The sequence below is a fragment of the Bombus bifarius genome, unplaced genomic scaffold (assembly GCF_011952205.1).
Source record: "Bombus bifarius isolate JDL3187 unplaced genomic scaffold, Bbif_JDL3187 scf7180000007966, whole genome shotgun sequence".
Taxonomy (NCBI): domain Eukaryota; kingdom Metazoa; phylum Arthropoda; class Insecta; order Hymenoptera; family Apidae; genus Bombus; species Bombus bifarius.
This window is the reverse complement of record NW_022884352.1, coordinates 8,033,259-8,054,387: the sequence shown is the minus strand read 5'-3', so window position 1 is coordinate 8,054,387 and position 21,129 is coordinate 8,033,259. Positions and strand designations below refer to the sequence as shown.

Genomic DNA, 21,129 nt, shown 5'->3' with positions numbered 1-21,129 from the left:
AACTGAAATTTCCACCTTTGAAGTCTAATTGAATAAGTTTTGTTACTCTACCTGCTTTGCTCTTTTATAAGTTTCATACTTATTAATAAACATACGCGTGTAGAACATTTATTTTCTATATTCTATGTATAGTTAAGATATTAAATTTTGTAAGATATTAAAAGAGAAGGATAGTACTTAAAGTCACATGTATTTATTATTTCCTACATACTTTATATATACGTGATAAACTAATTTGTGCAAAAAATTGTTAACATAGCATATACACATATGTAACATGCGCATACAGCACATGTTTATATATGCATACATATATACATATGTATGTAATAATGATATACAAGTACGCATGATTAAGCACGCACGTATACCTAATAACATTCTCTAAATAAAATAATATTGACATTTTTATAAACCAGAAAAGATTATGTGAATTATAATCTTCCATGAATTATAATTATGAAAAATAAAGTAGTAATGTACTGCACATTAATCAGCGATTATAAAATATTTTCAATTCAAGTTCTGTTTTCTGACCACATTACAAATGCTTTATGGAATGTTTATTTGTAAGGCTAATTTTTTCTGTTTCCCGTATTCATATCTAAGTTCTGGTCACCACCAACTTAAGTTTAAAATCGCATTTATATCGAATATAACCGACTAGCGATAAGGAAAACTAATTTATCATACAAGAGCTTTCACTTATGCATTGATATTATAACATTTAATATCAAACCAAACATACGTGGTACTTTTTCTAATTTCTCACAATTATGAGCAAAACATGTAAGACATAACCATCAGAACTATCTAAATTTCTTAAATGAATACGCAACATTTATTATGCTTTTACGACAAACAATGTAAATGGAAGATGAATTCAATTATATTGTTCTGGCAATACATAAGAAATATCATCCCAAGGATGTCGGTATAAACCTTGTTTCAACCTTTTTTGATCCATGTAATGACCTGCAATAATACAATAATTATATTGTTTGAATATTGTGCATACCTTTTTATACATTATTGCACTAAGCCAAAGAATACCTACCAATAAAACCTATACTTCTACCAAGAACAAATAAACTATTTATAGCACCAATTTCGATATATTCTTGTGCTTCTTCTCTTGTGAAGCTTCCGCTGTTCCTCAACATATCAACAAAAGCACAGGCAATTATACCATCCACATTCAAGATTAAATTAGGCTTCTTACTCGTGGTTATTTTCTCAACTTCCAGTGCATATTCTACCAACGGTCTGGCAGGGAAATGCTCCATTACATATTCTTTAATGAGTTTTACCCGCATGTCTGGATTATTTATGGACTTTATACGATGACCAATACCCATTATGAGTTTGCCCTTCTTACGTGTATTATTTACAAACTCTTGTGGATGTAATCCAGCATCATATGCTTCAGAGAACATACGAGCCGCACCATCCAATGCACCACCGAAACGATCACCCTGTGATTAAAATTTTTATCAAATATTAATATTATTTCTTACATGAAAGTAATACACAAAAGTGAATAACATAGTATAAAATTTCTTTCTTATACTTACGATAGTCAAAAGACCAGATACTAGAGAGCTAACTAAATCTTTACCAGCTCTTGCACAAACAATAGTGTTATGTGCCCCTGACACGGCAGGCCCGTGATCAGCTGTTAACATTAAAGACATTTCAAGAAATTTACAATACATTGGCGCCAAACATCGCTGGAACCATAATAATGAAACTACACCACCAATTCCTACGTTCTGCTTAAGAACTTCTGTTACAGGCATTCCAGCATATAATAATTCTTGGCCACGTTCATCACATATCGAGGTCATGAATGAAGCTGGTTTTCGTATCAGACCGAGTTCCTAAAAAAGAATTAAGTTGAGGATGCTCTTCATGATGCTTGCATATGTATACACACTAATATGTAATTTAATAATGCAATAGTTAAACATACCCTAGCCCAACTGTAATCCATAGGAACAGTGGGAGGAGGAACTTCCGGTGCAGGTACTATCACTCCCTCTTTTACAAGATTATTGTAAACAGTCTGCATTAAGTCACCTAAGCTATCAAAACTGTCAGGAACAAAAGCACCAGCTTCTTTTAATGCAGCATTTTTGGCAGAAGCTGTTTCTAAATTGCTATGAGCAATAGATCCAGCATGACCAAACTGTACTTCAGATTTGAACATGCTGGCGCAGGTACCGATGCACCAAGCAATCAATGGCTTTGTAATTCTCTTTGTTTTCAGTGCTTGACATACTTCATACTCTTCCACACCACCGACTTCACCAAGAAGTACTATAAGCTTCACTTCCGGATTTTCTTGATAACGTATAATGTGATCCATAAATGTTGTTCCTGGATAACGATCTCCACCAATTGCAACACCTTCCAATACTCCATTAGAAGCTTTGGAAATTATATTATTTAGTTCATTAGACATGCCTCCGGAACGAGAGACATATGCAACACTAAAAATAACAATTTCTTAGTATAAAGCAAGATTTGAGAAAAAGAATATTGTAATATAACAAACAATGGTGGTACCTGCCAGGCCTGTAAAGTTTACTATGAAGAATATTGTCCATCATTCCACCGGTATTACCAATTTTGAAACAACCAGGTTTGAGACCTCCAACTGTGGCTGGACCAATGATAGTAACGCCTTTATGTTGCGCCATTAAAATTAACTTTCTTGTCATATTTTCAGGTATTCCCTCAGCAATAATAGCAATTGTTCGAATTTGAGGGAATTGCATGGTTTCCACAGCGCTTTCGTATGCGGATCTTAAGGATGCAAACGTGACCATAACGTCAGCATCTGTGTGTTTAGTCATAGCGTCTTTCATTTGTTTATAGACAGGAATGAGTACCTATCATTAAAAAAAGAAATTATACTATACTTTCAACAAATTTCATTCAATAAAATGAAAACAATTGTTTAAATTATACCTCTTTGTGACCCCAGTAAAATTTTTGTTTGTGGTCACCCGTGAAAGGATATACAATGGCAGCTACAGATGGTTCAGATCTACGACAAATGAAGTCAAAGTCTAACATACTCTGAACAGCTCTATTTTGCATTCCCCAGATAATGGATCTGGTTTTACAACTAAAGAGCTGTTTGTGTGATGATCCGTCAACAGAGTTGCTTGCTTTTAGTTTAGACTGTTTAGTGGGTAAAGAGGAAGCACTAGCAGAGGGAGCTGAAGGACCTACATCTTGTCCCGAGGGTAACAAAAAATTTGCAGTTGAAAATTCCTGTGCTTCAGGATCTGGAATTGGCTTTTTGCCTAATGCCATCGCGCATATAGCTGTCATGTGAGTTTCTGGACCAAATACATAAACGGGAATGCCGAGTCTTTTACCAACTTCACGTATAATTCTAGAATTCGACATATAAATCATTTGTTAAATATTTGCTAAATATGATAATTAGAATCACATTATTTAAATGTATTTATACCTTAGACCTTCTTGATAATTAGGCCCCGCTCTTCTTACGAATATTTTTACGTTATGATCTACGAGTTTAGGCTGATACTCTTGTAGTGCCTTTACAATACCTTTGAAAGTGGCAGCTACATTTGTAAAGTTAGCGATACCACCACCAATGATCAATACCTTTCCCTCTGGCCGTTTTTCTTTTGTCATCAAGCTCAGAATGGTTTTTGCGTACTCGTAAGTTTGTTGTTCGCTAGGTGCACCAGAATATTCTCCATAATTAGCTAATTCATTCGCGGCTCCCAAATCGCAAATAGTGTCCGAGTATATCACGGATGCTCCTGAAAGAGAGGTGATTAGAAAATGAAACATGCAACCGAAAGCGACAAACCTTTGTTGAAATAAAACAAACGATTTGACAATCACAATTTTGTTAGAATAAACTCGATTAATCACGTAAATGATACTGCTGTGCGCTTCTACTGACCACCGCCAGCAACCATTGTCCATATCCGACCAGCTGGATTAAGAATAGTCAATTTCAAGCTAGCTCCAGATTTAGAATCTAAATCGGCGATGTAGGCCTCTTCTGGATAAGCATCCCTTCCAAATGGTGGTGGATAATCGATATCTCCCCAGTCAGGTCTGCAGATGAAGTCTGCAGTTGTGTCCAACTTTGCAGCGAGATCAAGTATATAAATTCCATTTTTTGTTACCACCAATGGATTTATCTCTAAGTAAGTGAAATATAAGTTAACATAAAGCTTATATAGAGATTCTACAAATTTGCCAATCACTCTGAAAAAAAAATATGAACATTCATTACCAAGAAGTGTATGCAAAATGAGAAGATAATATACTTGGACATATTTTTACTCTTTTTTGTCATCTGCTACGTGTATTAATAATTTATTGATTATAGTAGACCGATCTGGTGCTTCTTCTCCAACAGGTACATCTAATTTCAAGGCCTTTGCATCAACATCCCCAATGTCAACACCACCTTCATGATGGAATAAAATGGTATCAGCATTTCTGTGGGAATAGATACAAACATAGGCTTCTTCTTCCTACAAATGAAAGCCCTATTAATATCTGTTCCATTAGTTTATATAGTATATATATGTAGTCTAGTCCTATTAGTTTACTTGTTTGTGAGGAACAAAAGGCTCGATGATGAATGTTCTCAGTTTTCCAGTTGTATTCCCCACTTGTTGATCTTTGTTCATTCTTTCTGCAATCCATTGTTTTACGGCAGCCAAATCAGCATTCACTTTAATTAGTCCAAGCTTTCCTCGCCGTTTGATCAATTGATCTGGTTTTACCACTAATTTTTCAGTTTGGACCCATGGATGCTCATTCACAATGTCTGTCCAATTTGTGTTTTCTGTAATGGTCACAAACCGACATTTCACTGTATTTGTGCCAGAAGGAAGTTTGCGATTAATAAGATCTTTTCCAGTTGCTTCACGAATTGCTTTCGCTGACATCTTTTAAGAGTTCCTAAAAATAAATACAAAGCATATTAATGGAAACCTATTATAAAGCATACAAAATTTAAGCTTTTATTTCAAATAGCTTTTTGCTTTCAGTGCTTAAAGAAAATATTTTATTATTCAAAATTCGAAACTCAGGTAAATTATAGTATACGTTTCCAAAAAAAATACATGAAATAATATTTGGTTTCATAAGGCTTCGAGAATTTAAATTGGACGATTGTAAGAAAAAGTCGACTTACTGCATTACAGAAACCATAAAAAGGGATTTATTGAAATAGTATATAAATAGTATAACTAGTATTAAATGTACTACTTACTGTTAAATAGTATAACTACTATTTAACTTTATCATAAACCAACCTTTTTTCACGAAAAAATTTACAAAAAACGATTCTAATATTTTTCCTTAATTTAGGAAGAATTAGTAAAAGTTCTTAAAATATCGGCAAATTCAATGTAATAAACAATTATAAAATAAAATTTGAAGTCATATTCTCTTCTCGAATCGTTCTCTATTTTACGTCATATACTTTGAATAATATATGCGTTTTTGTCAATAACCATTCGAAGTTACACAATCATCGAAGTATATTATCTGCAATACATTCACATCTTGGCATATATAATAAAACACATGATATAATCCATCAGACTGTAATGTAAAAATTACGAATAATAAAAAACTTACTATTTTAATACCTAACAATGATATGATAACGATAATAATACCTAACAATATAGATAAAAGCAGAAGATTTTAATATATTTAATAACTCGAATGTAACAAATATTTAGTGAACTTCTCCAATCTATGAAATATACAGATAATTATCAATTATAATTTATTCTAGAAGATCGTAATTATAAAGTTTATATATAGAACGTTACATAGAACGTTCTAAACAAAATCTAAAATGCTGATGTAAAATATGAGCAAGATAGACACTATCAGTCAAGAACAACTAGAAAAATTATAATTTCAAATGAGATTTGCAAAAGAGAAAATATACTAGTGCCTTGTTAACTGACCGCCGCTAATCATACCACTTTTCCAAAGTGTAAATTTTTTTAACTATTTTTGCGAAGATTAACTAGAAGCATACGATAAACATTTTTTAATTATTCGATACATTATACTAAATTATGTATACAAAAACGATATTATAATTTAAAATAAGCTCTATTAATTCGTTATTTTAACAGTAAGCACTGCAATAGAATGGCTTACACTACAGAAATCTTTTATCTATATTATTTATATTTTACGTATTTTGTGTGTTGTATAAAACATTTATATAAAACATATTGATAAAATGTGAAATAAATCTACAAAAAATATATATATACGTATATATAAAAGTTACAAAATATTTAATGCAAACTTATTTGCAAATTTATTTAATAAAAAATTAGTACATAGTATGAATACAGATATCATAAATATATAATAAATGTTACAGATGGTTCCACTGAATATTTCAGCTTATTAATGTAACGAATAATTTAATATTTAAATACTTGTATGATCTTTACGAATTATGTATTTCCACTAAATATGCTATGACCTGTATGTACATTTTCAAATTCGTTTCAGACTTTAACATAATCATGATAGTCGAATCTCATTACTATAATTATAAATTACGGATATTTGTGCAAATTTATATTTTTATAAATATAATTTAAAAAATGAAATCTAAGTAGAAAATTGTCCCACCTACTAAAAACTATAGCATTATACAATCGACATTTTATATACTTGTTCATATTGCATATTATCTATGCATTTTTGTACCATCAAATTTCCCATAAATGCATAAAAATTTACAGTCTATTCACTACAACGTTAACAAAACTTCAGGATATTTCGTATAACACACATAGTATATTCGTAAAAGATTTCTATAAGTATTCGAATAGGAAGCTAAGAACTAATTTTTATTTAAGATTAAGAAATCAATATAATTAATAATTTTCTATTACAAATTCACTCAATTAAACAAATTTTCTAAAAAATTTACTTATTTTATTTATATTACTCTTCCAGTAAAGTAACAATCTATTGAGTTTAGAAACTTGGTATCTCGGGAAGGTTATCGAGTATCACTGTCTGTACCTATCTATTTCATGTCGAGGCGGAATTCCTGATATATATCTTCCCTTGCTAACTGACCAAATTCGGTCCCAACTAGCAGTCACTTAGCAAAGCAATACTGAACATAATGACTTCAATATTTCATTAATCCAATCATGAAAATCTAATTAAGACCATCATCCGTCACAAGAAGTCCATATCTAAACGATCGCATAAAAATATAGGAGAGTAAGAGAAACTCGTAGAAACACTTTCACTTTGACACTAGCGACTACATGGTATTTCACGTCATCATATTTTATTTTTTCATTTTCTATATTGCAATAGTCTATATTACTTTATTGATGAGCCTACATTAAGTGAAATTATATAAATACTACAAAATGTTTCTATTCATCAAAATGATGAACTGAAATTTGAATATATTCCTATTGCCTAGTGTATTTTTGATGAAATCACAGAAAAATAAATATATAATAAAAGAACTACAAAATGAAACTACACTCACTTTTACGCTCCACCTATTAAACAAATGTTATGTAGACTAAAAAATTGATATTTTGTCGCACTAAATTTTGTAACCTATTCAAAGGATAACATAGAATGTCTGCCACGCAAAACCGCTGGCGGTTGACTGAATGTTCAAAGTGACACTGCGCGCATATGTAAGACCAAAAGCTGACGATATCTCAAGATATCGTACGATTCTGCTGTTTTTTTTCTCCCACGGATCGTATTAACCCATTTGTGTCTTTTTTCTCTTCTCGGTGTCATGCGTTATATTCTTTACAATTTAAAGATTAGAATATAAAAATGTTCCCTTACTTGGAATTATGTAATCATGGCGACAAGTTCTTTTAGTACTTATTTAAAATTTAGCGAGTTAGATTCATTTGTAAGTTTGAACAAAAAATTGTACAAAATTTATTTAAACATTTAGTTCATAACCTTATAAGTTCTGAAGTTCCTAAACTTTTTTCTGTTTATTTAATTAACAATTGTTCATATACGTTTTGGTTATATTTTATCATTTAGTTAATAAGTAGCATACTTCTCTCTTGTTCAAACATAATCGGAAAGGAAAAAATTTGTATATCTAATTTTCTTTAACTTATCGATATATCGTATCTATTAATTTGTTATTATCTAATAAGAGAAAATTTTTAATTTTTCTTTTTCACATACATTTAAATTTAAAATCGTTACGTGTACGGAAATTACGTGTCATATATTCGCGGTTATAAAATATAATGAAAATCTTGTGAGTGTATCTACGAAATGATAACGCAATATTTATTAGAGAATTGAATAAATTTCATTTGATTTCGTTTTACATGTATTGCAGCTCGAATTATAATGTTCAAATTCAAGAATCATACGAGAATTAACTATTCATCACGTGACTTATAACGCGATCAGTGGTCTCCACGTGGACAGATAATAAAGGTTTTTAGACTCTTTTGATTATTATATAATTAATCCACGATTTAATCATTCGAGAAATTACTGTACAATATAAACTGTATAATGCACTTAAAAATACATTAAAGATATTATATACTTAATAGATATGTATATACTTAAGAAGATTTGACCATAACTAATGAATTTATATAAAAAAAATATTAATCTTTGAATGTTAGTATAGTACACAAGAAAATTATTAAATTTAAAACTTAAGGGCGAATTGAATAAGTTAATGCATTAATTAATAATTATGATTTAATTACGAAGTTTAGTTGTATATTAAAACGAAAAACGAATAGTTGATTGAACTTACGAATTAATATCTAGGAATTCGTATCAATTATTTATTATATGACGAATTTTTTTCTTACGATCAGACCTTGGCATCGCTTTATTAGCGATTATTTCATAATAATCACGTTTTCATTTATTTAAGTTACCGACTTAGAAAAAATAATAGTAAATCACTATCTATTGATTTTTTAAATAATTTATCATCAGATAAATCTACTGTACAATTTGATATCTAGTAGTTTATATTAACTTTATTGAGTACAGTAGAAAACTCTGATTAGAATCTTATATAGTCGTAAATTTCTCTTACAAAATATCAAACGTTGACACGCAATTTCATAACAGGTGTAGTGCGTATATGTAGTATAGTAATTACGTACGCTAGTTATTTATACAAATTACTATTTTTATTTCTAATTCTTATTTAAAAGGAAGAAAATCTAATTTGAAAAAAATCTATTTTGATTTCATTTCTACAGTTGTGTGCATAAAAATATTAATTCTCCTGAACATCTACATTTCTAAGAATATCTGTAGTCTATAGGACGCTAAGAAAGTTTATAAATTATTCCTAACCACGAAAAGCAGCCCAAATTTAACTAATAATAGCTTCATGAAAGTTTCGTGCTTATCTTTCTACTTGTGATCGTCGCCTACAATGAACTGAAATTTAACCTTGACCTTTTCAAGTTGCCGACTCTTGAAAAATAATACTTAACGACAATTCTTGAAAAAAAGAACGGGAAAAAAGATAAGAAAATTAGAAAAAATGTATATAAAGATGTATATATACAAACATGAGAATTTCTAATGTTAAATCTAATAAACAAATTGCTGGATAATTCCTTTATGATAAACTTATGCCGCTTTTTGCTTGAAATTCATAATACCAGATAATGGCAGCATAATAGCAGCACGCGAGATTTCTTGCGTAAATCATCAGCATTTGCTACGTCACGATAAGACTTAAATTTGAATATATCATATCCTTACAATAATTTAATATAACAAAAGGAAGCACACAAAAATCGTGCTTAGAATCTATGAAATATTAGATTGTTTAAACATTTATATAAATTATACATTTCAGTACAAAGTAACATTTTTTAAAATGATTTTAATAGATAAAGAAATTGTACTATTTCCAAAATTATAAAAAACTAAGGTTATGTTATCTTGATGTTTAATAAAAATTATACTTTGCATAACAAATTTAACATCGGATAAAAAAGAAAAAGAATCACTTCTATTATTTTTAGTGTCAATTCAATAATCCATTTTCGATTCTAATATTGTAAATACGTTAATGACAAAGATTCTTAAATTGCTAAATTTCTGTTACCGAAAATGTTTCTTACGAAATTACCTTCACATAAGGTTAGTTTGTTATTACAAAAAGTAATTGGAAACCTATTTGAATGTATTATTAAATTTGTAACGATATAATTCCTAGATCTTTTATTGATGCAAATTAAGAATTCCTTACTTTGGGCTCTATGTAAGGTTAGTTTGTTACTATGAAAAGTAATAAAAATTTTATTTCGGTATATATGTATATATACATATAATATATATGTATATTATATATATTATATATATATACATATAAAATTACTTACGAAGTGCAATCTGTGCACACAGATGATGATATAAAAAGTAATTTGGGAAGCCTTCACTATCTGGAAAACAAGTCAGAGATGTCTACTTCAAGTACAAACTCATGCAAAAAAACTACTTTAAATTACTGTAGTGACATTACCGGTGTGAAGTATGGTTTAAAATTATTGATGCATCCTTACGATCAAAATCACACTGTTCACGCTCCCGTATTAATCGCTCTGTTGATAAATTAATAAAACACAAATTTTATTTTACGATAAGGTTACATCAAATTAATGGAAAATATTATTAACGATATACAAATATATTCAAACTTTATCTGGTTATTATGACGTATTCGTGACGTAACAGTAATACGTCATATCGTACGATTCTTCCAACCACTATCTGCACGTAAATCTTAGATTAAATATGTTGTCGAGTTTTGCATACAATAAGCTTAGTTACGTGAATTTTGAAAACGTCCAACAAGAAATGCAAAGACGTTAATAATTATTTATAGCACTAAATACATAGCAATGATAGCTTTTATTTTGATCAAATTTCAAGAAATTTTCATTCAATATGCATAATTGAAAAAAAAATTCATTGCGTTATATATATAAAAATATATACAGTTATGAACATTTTTGCATTAAGTGATTGTTACTTTGAGAACAATACCTTATCTCTGAATTTAAATAATGTATGGCCCCTAGTATTTTTACAATAAATGCTTGATTTGCAGCAGTGTATAAAGTAATACATGTTTAAGTCAACTTATATGTAAAAGTTGGTAGCTAATTAGATAGTTAACTATATTCTTTATATATATTAACATATATTATCGTATTTGTGTTTTCAATAATACTACATAAATGTGTTATAAATCTAGAGCATTATTTAAAATTTAAAATGATGATATTTACATATTTAAAATGTATATAAATCGCTTGCTTGAAAAAGTTATTCTCTTATTTCATAAATGTCTTACTTCTCTTTTTCAGGAATGAAATATATCAAAGTCATATATCGAAGTAATGCAATTGTTTCCAGTTGTTCTGTTTAAAACTTTCATTTTGTGTTATTGCATTAGAATATTGCATTTCTCTTTTTGTAGGGCAATAAACACTACGTATGTATAAAAAATTGCCTGTACACAAATGTTTAAATAAACATTAAAATTATTGCTTTTTACATGATTATACTTTGTTTTCTAACTTCGAGATATAATCTTGTACGTTTTCTATAACACTGTATATATAAGGACGTTCCATAGGATTTACCTTTAACATTGATAAAATCAAATTTTGCATTTCCTGTAAAATAAAAGGAATTAAACGTTAAACTTTTGAAAGTCTAATAATTGCAGTTAGGTATTATTGTACCTCCGTATATGGAGCATCTTCTGGAAATGTAATATTTGCGCTCATTACAGCTAAAGCAACACTATCTCCCCTTTCATATACCGCGTCAAACGGCGATTTAAAATAACACAATGCATAAAGAATGCATCCTAATGACTGAAACAATATATATGTTTCAATATATATCAGAATTAAGAATAAATATTTAGAATTAAGAATTATTGATCTTACCCAAATATCTGTTCGTTCATCTACCATACAATAACTTTCAACATTGAATAATTCTGGTGCTTTATATGGCATTGAACATCTTTCAGCTGCTAAGTCCTGTAAACTTTGTGCTGCTTGTGAACCGCATATCTTAACTCTGGCTGGAGCTACAGAACCTGCAGAAGACAATCTTGATTTAATAATTATTGTTTATTACTGAATATTATAATAAATTAAATATACCTAGATCCATTAAAATGGGAGTATTTCCATCATCAAGGACAATATTCGCAGTCTTTAAATCTCTGTGAGCAAGAGGTTCTGGAGTTGTTTCGTGAAATGCTTTTACACCTTCGCATATTTGTAAAAAAATATTTAAAATATCTACTGCACTCATGTAATCCTTATTTCTAGCACGTCTTTCCAATTCATTTGCAAGGGTACCTCTCTAAGAATAAAAACATTTATATTTTAATTCATTCAAAGTTGATAAATATATTACTTAAGATATATATTTTAATGTAAGAATGACTTACATGATAGTATGGTAAAACAATCAATACTTCACTTGTTGCATTAGCAATAGGATCTGCTGTTCCTTTATAGGTAGAATCAATACATTCTATAATATTTGGATGTTTTACAAGATTATAGTATTCTATTTCTTTTGCTGCTAATCTCTGATCTTCTAATCCATGACAAATTATCTTTTTAATGGCATACTTTTTGTGAGTCATTATATCTTCTACCAAGAGTACAGTGCTAAATCCACTAAAATTGCATTAAAATCATATTACAAACAACGAAAATATCTTATGATATTCATTATTAAATTAAATGCATCTACATATAACTTAGAAAAATTAATTTTCATACAGCGCAAATGTGACATGAATTAGGTTAAATGATACATAACAAAACTTACCTTAACGATGCAAGCATAATATATGATATAAAGTATTTTAAAATAAAGGCCACAGGCACTATATAAAATTTGCATAAATAGATAAGCTTTAGAATAATATATAACATTTGATTTCATGGTTAGACTTACCCTTCTCCAAGATGTTCACGAACCGTGTATTTTCTTGAATTTATCGTTATTGTGTCCTTTGAGCATATACAGCCCATTTTTAAAATCAAGCTTAAACCAAGGCTATTCATTCTTAGTTATTCATAATAAAAGAAAGATTCTACTTGATGTATTATCTTTATTCATATGCAAACATCTTGACACACAACACATACGTTACTATTGAGATTAGTGATCAGTTTAAGTTAGATTATTGTACGTCAGTTGTTCATAAATAATTTTTGGTGGATACGTTCTTTAAAATTGATCGTGTTCGAGTTCTATAAAAAATTTACAAATGTAAAACTTGGTATAAATTTTACAATCGATATTGAATCTTTTAAATTATTCTTTTATAACAAAATTGTGAAAATTCTGCCATCAAAATTGGATAGAAATGAATAAACTCCATTTGTGATTTCTCAATATGGTTACACAAGAAACGAAAATCGCCTTCAAAGTAATTCTTTTCATCTCAAATAAATTTTACCTGTAACATTATTAAAAATTTAAGACGAGTGGTTCTAGAAAGCTAAAATGCATATTTACTACAAAATTTAATATAAAGATAATGCTTTTATTAATTGTTTACATTACTAGGTAGTGTACGCTCTAGTATGGTTATTTTTTACAAGTTATTATTTTTGGGGTGCACAAGAAGTAACTGTAACAACTCCGATTGATGAATCTGGCTGGGTACCAGATGGAGCATTTGCATGTGAAATTATGCAAACTGGAGCACAGCCTGAAGAGCAAAGCGCTTAATATTATTAAACTTGCATAAAGAAATTAACTGTAATAAATTTTAATTATCTGTCTCTGATACAATAAATGGTGCCAAATAAATGTGAACAATTGAGTACAAATGTTTATTTACAACTAAGTATGGAACTGATGAGGAACTCTAGTTATCATAAACATTAGTTTATTCATTCTTTTAAAAAATGAGACTTCAATGACATTTGCAAAAAACATTCATCTACAATAATTAGACCATTTTCAATAATAACTCTATACATACATACGTATCATGCTCTGATCATAGTAAACTATCTACAGAGCTAAGAAGTTGCTATCACAAATTCTTCATATAAATTTAAAACAGATATTAAATTAAGATGTATATGTTTGTTTAAATTTATATCTTTTTAGTAAGTTACCCATGTAAGTAACTTGATACAAATAGATTTCTGTCAGTTTTCACAAACAGATAAGTAATATACATTTTTAAAAAATCAATTATTAAATTTAAAGAATAAAATCAAACGTAATTATGATTTTATTGTTTTGCTTTCTGAAGCGTCATCGTTTGAATCTTTGGTAGCCTCCTGATCATTTTGCAATTGTGCTTGCCACATGGAATGGTACTTTCCATTATAAGAAATCAATTCTTCATGTTTGCCTCTCTCTACGATTTCTCCATCTTGTAAAACAAGAATTTGGTCGGCATGTATTATCGTAGATAATCTGTGTGCTATGATGATAGTCGTTCGATTAGCACAAACTTTGTTTAACGCTGCTTGAATGTTACGTTCTGTTTGCGTATCAAGTGCACTTGTTGCTTCATCTAAAAGTACAATCGCTGGTTCTTTCAGTATCGTACGCGCGATAGCAACGCGTTGTTTTTCTCCGCCACTTAAACGGAGACCTCTTTCACCGACCTATGCATAAACCAAATAAAATAAGTATGATGAGACATCAACAGAATAATTTTATTATTAAACTCATACCTGTGTATCATAACCATTTGGAAATGAAAGAATTCTCTCATGAATGTCCGCGTTTCGAGCTGCTGATATTACATCCGCATCTATAGCTTCAATATGTCCATACTGAATATTGTACTTTATGGTATTATTAAATAATACTGTATCTTGAGGTACAACACCTATAGCTCGTCTCACGGAATCCTGAGTGACGGTTTTAATATTTTGTCCGTCAATCAAAATTGCACCTTGCTCCACATCATAAAATCTGAATAATAGTCGTATAATAGTAGATTTTCCCGCTCCAGATGGTCCAACCAATGCAACAGTCTTTCCTGCTGGCACGACGAAGCTAACATTTTTTAATATAATTTTTTCAGGTGTGTAACTAAATGTCACATTCAAAAATTCTAGTAAGCCACGTTTTACTATTAATGGACCAGCGCCTGGAGCATCAATAATTTCTTGATCTTCTCTCAGAAGATCAAACATATTTTCCATGTCAACAAAATTTTTTTGTATTGCGCTGTATTTAAAATAAAGAAATATAATTATTTTAAAATAGGTAATATAATTTGACGCTTAAGTAATACTGGCATAAATACTGACCGATAATATGTTCCAAACCAGTTTAGTGGCACGTAAAGCTGAATGATATAACTCGCAAATAAGACATAGTCACCAATGGTTAAACCTTGTTTGGTTATAACCTATAATCATAAGTTAATTATATGTATTTGTTAAATATTTAAATTTGAAACAATTGGAATAACTTTTTGTACTAACCATATGTAAGCAAAGTAAAGAACCAGCAAGCAAACCGCTGCAAACAATTATATTTTGTAAAGTATTTAAAATATTTAATGTTATCATTGATTTCCATTCTGCAGCTTGGAATTCCAATATTGCTTTTCTATAACTATCGACTTCATATGATTCTGCCCCATAATATTTAACAGTTTCAAAATTAAGTAAACTGTCTACACTTCGTGCTTTTTGAGCATTATCTGCTAAGTTCATACGTCTCTGGAACTTAGTGCGCCATTCAGTAACCAAGATTGTAGCAGCTAATGTACAAAAATATTGAAATTTAATAAAAATTCTGTGATTTTAATAATGGATACAGAAGTGTTAAAGATGTAGTATTTGCCTATATAAAGACTCATAGTCAGAAATACAATTAAGCCAAACCACTTGTTGTAAGCAACAACAAAGAATGCAACAGCTACAATGATATCAACAATTGTTGGAACAATTGAAAACAAGATGTAATTGAGAAGATTGTTTACAGAGTCTGTCCCGCGATCCATAACTCTTAAGACCTCTCCAGTTTTTCTTCCTAGATGCCAACGTAAACTTAAGCTGTGTAAGTGTCTAAAAAAGCGTTTAAATATAAAGATTAAATGTAAAAGTATAAAAGATTCTACGAAAAAAGATTATTTACCTAAACAATTCTACTTCAATTTCTCGAGTTGTATACTGTTGTATACGAATCCACAGAAATGATCTAAGATTATTTAGTAACCCCATACCACCTGTACCGCCACCTTGTAAGAATTTGAATGCTACATATATTAATATAAGATCCCACCTGTTATGAAAGTTAAACATTTTATGAAATACACCTATTTATTTATTTTTGTAAGATCTTAATGAAAACTTTGTATACCTAAATAATACAGGAATGTCAGTGACACTATCCACAATTTTTTTATTATAAATTGGAACATATAAGTTAATTAAACGTCCCAACATAAGTAGTCCAAAACAAAAAGTAACACGGAGTTGGAGCATGAAAGATTTTGGCCATAAAAATGGTATCAAAGTTTTTATCTTATACCATGCATTCTTCCACGTAGAACTGGTATCCTCAGGTCTCTGAAAATATTGTCAAAGCTATATTATCATGAAACACAAAATTTAATAAATAATTAATGTTAACAGATAACTATTTATATATTGATATAACAAATTTCATTTTCTTTATATATTCAAAGCTTTTATTTCATCCAATAGTGATTACAAAACCTTTTTTCAATTAAATTCAAATTATCCACTAAGAATATATTTCAATGACTTACACCTTGATAATATCTTGACCGTGGAGTTGGATCATTATTTAAAGTATGATATTCAGAATCTGTATTGCCAGTTATTCCTGGAGCTTTGAGACCTAGAGCAAAGATAATAAGGTTGCTAACATAACGTAGAATGAACAGTGCCATCTCAATCTGGTCTGTTAATCTGTAAATAGCACACACATACATAAGAACCATCTCACCAGATATAATATACAAATATAGATAGTTCCTTAATCATGTGAGTATTTAGAAAGCTTATTATTATTATTATTTTAAAACTTACGTGTTTAAATGAAACCACCATTCAACATTACCAATATTGACAAACACAACATTTTCTGCAACAAATGCTAAAGTCCAAAAACCCAATAATACAAGTCCATGTCCTTGTGGTGGGACACTTGGTAACAGTTTATGCCTTTCTACCTTTAGTATGTATATTGAATATGGATACACAATTATTGTTAATACTGTTGTGAGAATCTAAAAATTAAAATTCATTATATTCTAGAATTAAAGAATATTATTAAGAATAAAAATTGAACATAATCTGTTACCATGTAACCATATATTTTATTGTCATTCAAAACTGTTCCTTGTAGAATTATTCTTGCTACACTAAGTATTGGAACAAAATAAAGGAAGAATTTTTGAACATTGTACAATTTATTTCTAGGTAATAAAGTTGCAGCAGTTTCTGTCCCATATTTCCGATACATCCAAAGTTGAATTGTACCAAAAATTAATAAATATGAAGAAATAATTGCAATACTGATAGTGTCCATGAAGCATTTGGACATTCCATGGTCCACCCAAATATCGGAAAAGGTAATATTTGGAGGACAGTAAGTCATCGTAGTATTCATCTTTGACTCTTTCAAACTTAAATTTGCCACTCTTCTAGAAGGTCATAAAAATAACCCTTTAACGGTAATGTTTGTTATTATATTACAAGTTTATACTATTAATCACCGTATTATTTAATCCATTCACAATTATTTTAATTCATTGTAACTTCTAGTTTATTGATAACATCTGAAAAAGTATATAAGATACATTATATGTATATTGAAAGCATATATTTAGATAAAAATGAGATTATATAAGTTTTATTATGTTTAGAGTTACAAAATTCTAAATATCACTAGATACTCAAATGCCACATAAAATTTATATATTTTTATATAGTTTTACAAATTAACATTGACATTAACTAAAATATATCATAATCAAAAATATCATACTTATAAACATAAGATAAATCATAACATCATATTTTTATAATATAAATTAATTTCATATTACATCATTTCGCATTAACGAATAATTACAAAAAAAGGTGCAACAGTAAACAATTTTTTCTAGAAATTTATGATGTCATTCTATTTCAATATAAAACGTGAAATAATTAAACTATTTACCTTTTTTTTCTAAACACATTTGCTTCGTCACGATAAACCTGTAATCGAATTAATGTTTTGTAAGACTGAAGATGCAAATATTTTTCTAAAACGACCTAACCTAATATATATAGTCGTAGAGTTTAATGAATCCACTTACAATAATATTGTTACATGAGGATAAGACATCGATTTCAAGAAATAAGAAATCTTTTTACAGACATTTACAAATTATTTTCTCTAAATTAAAGAAATTTACATTATATCCGACGTCAGAGTAGAGAAATGCACTTCTACATGTCACTTCAATTTAATGTATATATGTATATTTAAAAGCACATGACATGACTAAGTAGTTATGTCTATACCTCGTGGGTATATGATATATAACTACGTTTTTATAAGAAAATTTTGAAAATACGAGGTGTTTTTTATTACTTTTACCATATTGTATGCACATTTTTTAACCAATCTGCTATATAGTGAGTAATGACTTACATAAAGTATATTTTTTGTACTAACCTAAAAGTTATATGAACATAACCTAAAACAAATATACATACAACAATTTTTATTAACTAAAATTTGACAGAAATTTATTTCGTTTATACTAATTAGTCATGGCTAAGGGTCATAAACATTTGAAACGCCTAAAGTCTGAAAAAGCAAAGGTAAAACTGAAAGCAAAGAAAACGAAACATTTACCAAAAGGATTAAATGTCACAGATCCTTCATTTAAAGTTAAAAAGATAGTCATACGAGAACAGTTGAAGCAGCATGATGAGACGGACATACTTAGCAAGAGGAAGCTTAATATTAAGGTATTATTCTGTATTTATAATTCTATATCAAGATTCAAAATAAGAATTTGATTTTTAGGAATTATTGTCACGTTTACAACATCATAATTCAACAGTTCGACAAGACGCTGTGAAAGAATTAAAAGAAATTTTGTCAGAACATTCTTTGAAATTATTAAGTTCACAATTTGGACCACTTTTGCAAGGTGTTTGTGCGTTGTCCCTTGATAAAGAGAGAGATATTAGACGTAACTCTTTGAAAGTTTTGAGTCTAATCCTTGGACCAGTTTCTAATGATCAACTTAATCCATATTGTGATGTATTGATTTCCTATTTGAGATGTGCTATGACACATATTGATCCGTATATCAAAGAAGATGCCTTACTTTTCTTGGATGTACTTATACAAAATTGTAGCAATATACTAGCAAGAAACAGTTATAAAGTATTGCCAAATTTTTTAGATATGATTTCCAGATTGCATACAGAAATGAAACCTGGAAGACAATTAGTAACAACCTTAAATTCTAAAACTACTAATGTTAAATGGAGGATAAAAGTATTAGAAAGACTTGCTACTATGTTTAGTTCTATTGTTACCTTTTTTAAATCTCAACAGATTATCAGTCCAGGTGAAAGTGCAAAAGTTATAACTGTGAATAAAAATACTAGATATATTCCTATTTATACAAATATAAATTCTCAGAATTGTGAAGTTGATTTTGAAAGAATTGACAATGAAGGAAGAAATAACAGTAATAACACTTTAGATGCAGATGAACTTATGAGTTATATAGAATTACTCATGCCACTTATATTTGACAGCTGGATTGAAGTATGTCCAGATGAGAAAAATGTTGACTACTCTGCACTTCTGATTTCTACAGAAGCATTGGAATTATTAAAAAGTACTGTAGAAATAATACAATTAATAATTGAATGTATAGATATATTATATACAGAATGTGATGTAAATATGAAATTTTGGTTCAAAAGTAATTTCCAGGATTCTTACACAAAGAATTTCGTTTCAAAATTTCCATACAATAAATTAGGTGCTACAGGATGTTTCCTTCCTTCAATAAGAAATAGAAAACGCCAACAAGATTTTGCTATAGATAATTCATATGACATTTGTTTAGGATATAACTTAGCAATTTGTCAAATTTATGTATGGTTTACATCGATACAAAGTGATGATAAAATGATGTCTAAATTAATGAAAAATTATTGCACATCTATAATTAAGTATTTAAATGGTATAGTAGAACCTATTTCTAGCATTTTCAGTTAAGTTGATAAAACATATATTAATGCTTTTTTCGTTAATAGGGAAACTTGAAATCTGGTCTGACATAAATAATACTGTATTACCACAACTGACTAAGCTTCTGAGAACATTATTTTTAAAAGCAAGTAAAGTTTGGTACAAAAATCACCTTGATTTAAGTGAAACCTTACAATTAGTTGTAAATGCATGTTGTAATCAGTCAAAAAGGGAGATGCAGTTACAATTATTTTCTGTGATTAGCGAGATAATGTTAGATCATACTTTACATGAATTGCACAGGTAAATAATTCTACAATCTTTTTTAAACCTGTCCCTAATGTTCTTACAATAATGTCTAATTTATTATAGGGAAAGTGCATTTAAAGAATTTATCTCAACTTTGCCAAATCTATTGTTAAAGTCAAAAATACATGAAAATACAATACAAATAATAAATAAAATTGTGCTTCGTTATAGAGGTTGGATTCAAAAAGAACTTGTGGCAAATTACAAAGACATTATAGGTAAATATACTTAAAAATATTATATTTATCATTGCATATACGCTTACGAACAATGGCATTATTATTCGTATTACAGAAAACGCTAAAAAGATTGAAATTATCGGATCCGAAGACAACAAACAGTCTCGTCTTATGATATGTAATTTGTTTTACTTCTTAGATACCCAGATCTTCTACTAAGCAAAATAAATATATATTTTACATACATTTTTGTTACAAATTCCTACGAAAACTGTATTTTTCATGTTTTTAATAAATTACTAATAAATTACTATTAAAA

The 21,129-nt window shown here is 29.0% G+C and overlaps 4 protein-coding genes across 10 annotated transcripts; 1 reads left to right on the top strand and 3 right to left on the bottom strand.

The window, feature by feature from the left end:
- Nucleotides 1-177: 177 nt before the first annotated feature.
- Nucleotides 178-10,924, bottom strand: LOC117206207 (ATP-citrate synthase). Of its 4 annotated transcripts, XM_033445357.1 has the most exons (12): nt 10,580-10,924; nt 10,440-10,499; nt 4,614-4,968; nt 4,342-4,535; nt 3,953-4,263; nt 3,488-3,806; nt 2,974-3,406; nt 2,569-2,894; nt 1,973-2,492; nt 1,575-1,880; nt 1,058-1,475; nt 884-975 (listed from the first exon to the last, which is right to left on the bottom strand). In XM_033445357.1, the coding sequence occupies exons 3-12, from the start codon at nt 4,953-4,955 to the stop codon at nt 884-886; spliced, it is 3,261 nt and encodes a 1,086-aa protein (XP_033301248.1). In that variant the 5' UTR covers nt 4,956-4,968; nt 10,440-10,499; nt 10,580-10,924. The 4 variants fall into 4 exon arrangements, with proteins under 4 accessions (XP_033301230.1, XP_033301248.1, XP_033301238.1 ...); XM_033445347.1 differs by lacking the exon at nt 10,580-10,924 and having other exon boundaries at nt 10,440-10,548; XM_033445341.1 differs by lacking the exons at nt 10,440-10,499; nt 10,580-10,924 and adding an exon at nt 7,568-7,736.
- An 81-nt stretch (nt 10,925-11,005) lies between these two features.
- Nucleotides 11,006-13,298, bottom strand: LOC117206330 (serine/threonine-protein kinase 16). The gene is made up of 6 exons (XM_033445576.1): nt 13,051-13,298; nt 12,533-12,767; nt 12,240-12,444; nt 12,018-12,172; nt 11,808-11,942; nt 11,006-11,738 (listed from the first exon to the last, which is right to left on the bottom strand). The coding sequence occupies exons 1-6, from the start codon at nt 13,158-13,160 to the stop codon at nt 11,622-11,624; spliced, it is 957 nt and encodes a 318-aa protein (XP_033301467.1). The 5' UTR covers nt 13,161-13,298; the 3' UTR covers nt 11,006-11,621.
- A 559-nt stretch (nt 13,299-13,857) lies between these two features.
- On the bottom strand, nt 13,858-18,557 carry LOC117206229 (ATP-binding cassette sub-family B member 6, mitochondrial). 2 transcript variants are annotated; one of them, XM_033445381.1, is made up of 12 exons: nt 18,416-18,557; nt 18,277-18,314; nt 17,413-17,890; nt 17,139-17,338; nt 16,856-17,018; nt 16,444-16,652; nt 16,219-16,365; nt 15,925-16,148; nt 15,561-15,841; nt 15,384-15,484; nt 14,799-15,300; nt 14,340-14,729 (listed from the first exon to the last, which is right to left on the bottom strand). In XM_033445381.1, exons 3-12 carry the CDS (start codon nt 17,719-17,721, stop codon nt 14,340-14,342), a joined length of 2,526 nt encoding a protein of 841 aa, XP_033301272.1. In that variant the 5' UTR covers nt 17,722-17,890; nt 18,277-18,314; nt 18,416-18,557. The 2 variants fall into 2 exon arrangements, with proteins under 2 accessions (XP_033301280.1, XP_033301272.1); XM_033445389.1 differs by lacking the exons at nt 18,277-18,314; nt 18,416-18,557 and having other exon boundaries at nt 13,858-14,729; nt 17,413-17,721.
- On the top strand, nt 18,277-21,054 carry LOC117206267 (testis-expressed protein 10). Of its 3 annotated transcripts, none has more exons than XM_033445442.1 (6): nt 18,277-18,456; nt 18,874-19,076; nt 19,135-20,314; nt 20,388-20,625; nt 20,695-20,849; nt 20,926-21,054. In XM_033445442.1, exons 1-6 carry the CDS (start codon nt 18,402-18,404, stop codon nt 21,027-21,029), a joined length of 1,935 nt encoding a protein of 644 aa, XP_033301333.1. In that variant the 5' UTR covers nt 18,277-18,401; the 3' UTR covers nt 21,030-21,054. The 3 variants fall into 3 exon arrangements, with proteins under 3 accessions (XP_033301333.1, XP_033301344.1, XP_033301348.1); XM_033445457.1 differs by lacking the exon at nt 18,277-18,456 and adding an exon at nt 18,601-18,737; XM_033445453.1 differs by lacking the exon at nt 18,277-18,456 and having other exon boundaries at nt 18,595-19,076.
- The last annotated feature ends 75 nt before the right edge of the window (nt 21,055-21,129 follow it).

Excerpts from the sequence above, each read along its gene's own strand:
- LOC117206330 (XM_033445576.1), bottom strand. The coding sequence starts at position 13,160 with ATGAATAGCCTTGGTTTAAGCTTGATTTTAAAAATGGGCTGTATATGC. Across the intron at positions 11,943-12,017 it reads ATGAACGAACAGATATTTGG|TCATTAGGATGCATTCTTTA; the intron begins GTAAGATCAATA and ends ATATTGTTTCAG. Across the intron at positions 11,739-11,807 it reads AAGATGCTCCATATACGGAG|GAAATGCAAAATTTGATTTT; the intron begins GTACAATAATAC and ends TTTATTTTACAG.
- LOC117206229 (XM_033445381.1), bottom strand. The coding sequence starts at position 17,721 with ATGAATACTACGATGACTTACTGTCCTCCAAATATTACCTTTTCCGAT. Across the intron at positions 16,366-16,443 it reads GACATTCCTGTATTATTTAG|GTGGGATCTTATATTAATAT; the intron begins GTATACAAAGTT and ends CTTTCATAACAG. Across the intron at positions 16,149-16,218 it reads ATTGAAGTAGAATTGTTTAG|ACACTTACACAGCTTAAGTT; the intron begins GTAAATAATCTT and ends ACGCTTTTTTAG.
- LOC117206207 (XM_033445357.1), bottom strand. The coding sequence starts at position 4,955 with ATGTCAGCGAAAGCAATTCGTGAAGCAACTGGAAAAGATCTTATTAAT. Across the intron at positions 4,536-4,613 it reads CTTTTGTTCCTCACAAACAA|GAAGAAGAAGCCTATGTTTG; the intron begins GTAAACTAATAG and ends TTTCATTTGTAG. Across the intron at positions 976-1,057 it reads TAGAAGTATAGGTTTTATTG|GTCATTACATGGATCAAAAA; the intron begins GTAGGTATTCTT and ends GTATTATTGCAG.
- LOC117206267 (XM_033445442.1), top strand. The coding sequence starts at position 18,402 with ATGAATCCACTTACAATAATATTGTTACATGAGGATAAGACATCGATT. Across the intron at positions 19,077-19,134 it reads AGAGGAAGCTTAATATTAAG|GAATTATTGTCACGTTTACA; the intron begins GTATTATTCTGT and ends TTTGATTTTTAG. Across the intron at positions 20,626-20,694 it reads ACTTTACATGAATTGCACAG|GGAAAGTGCATTTAAAGAAT; the intron begins GTAAATAATTCT and ends AATTTATTATAG.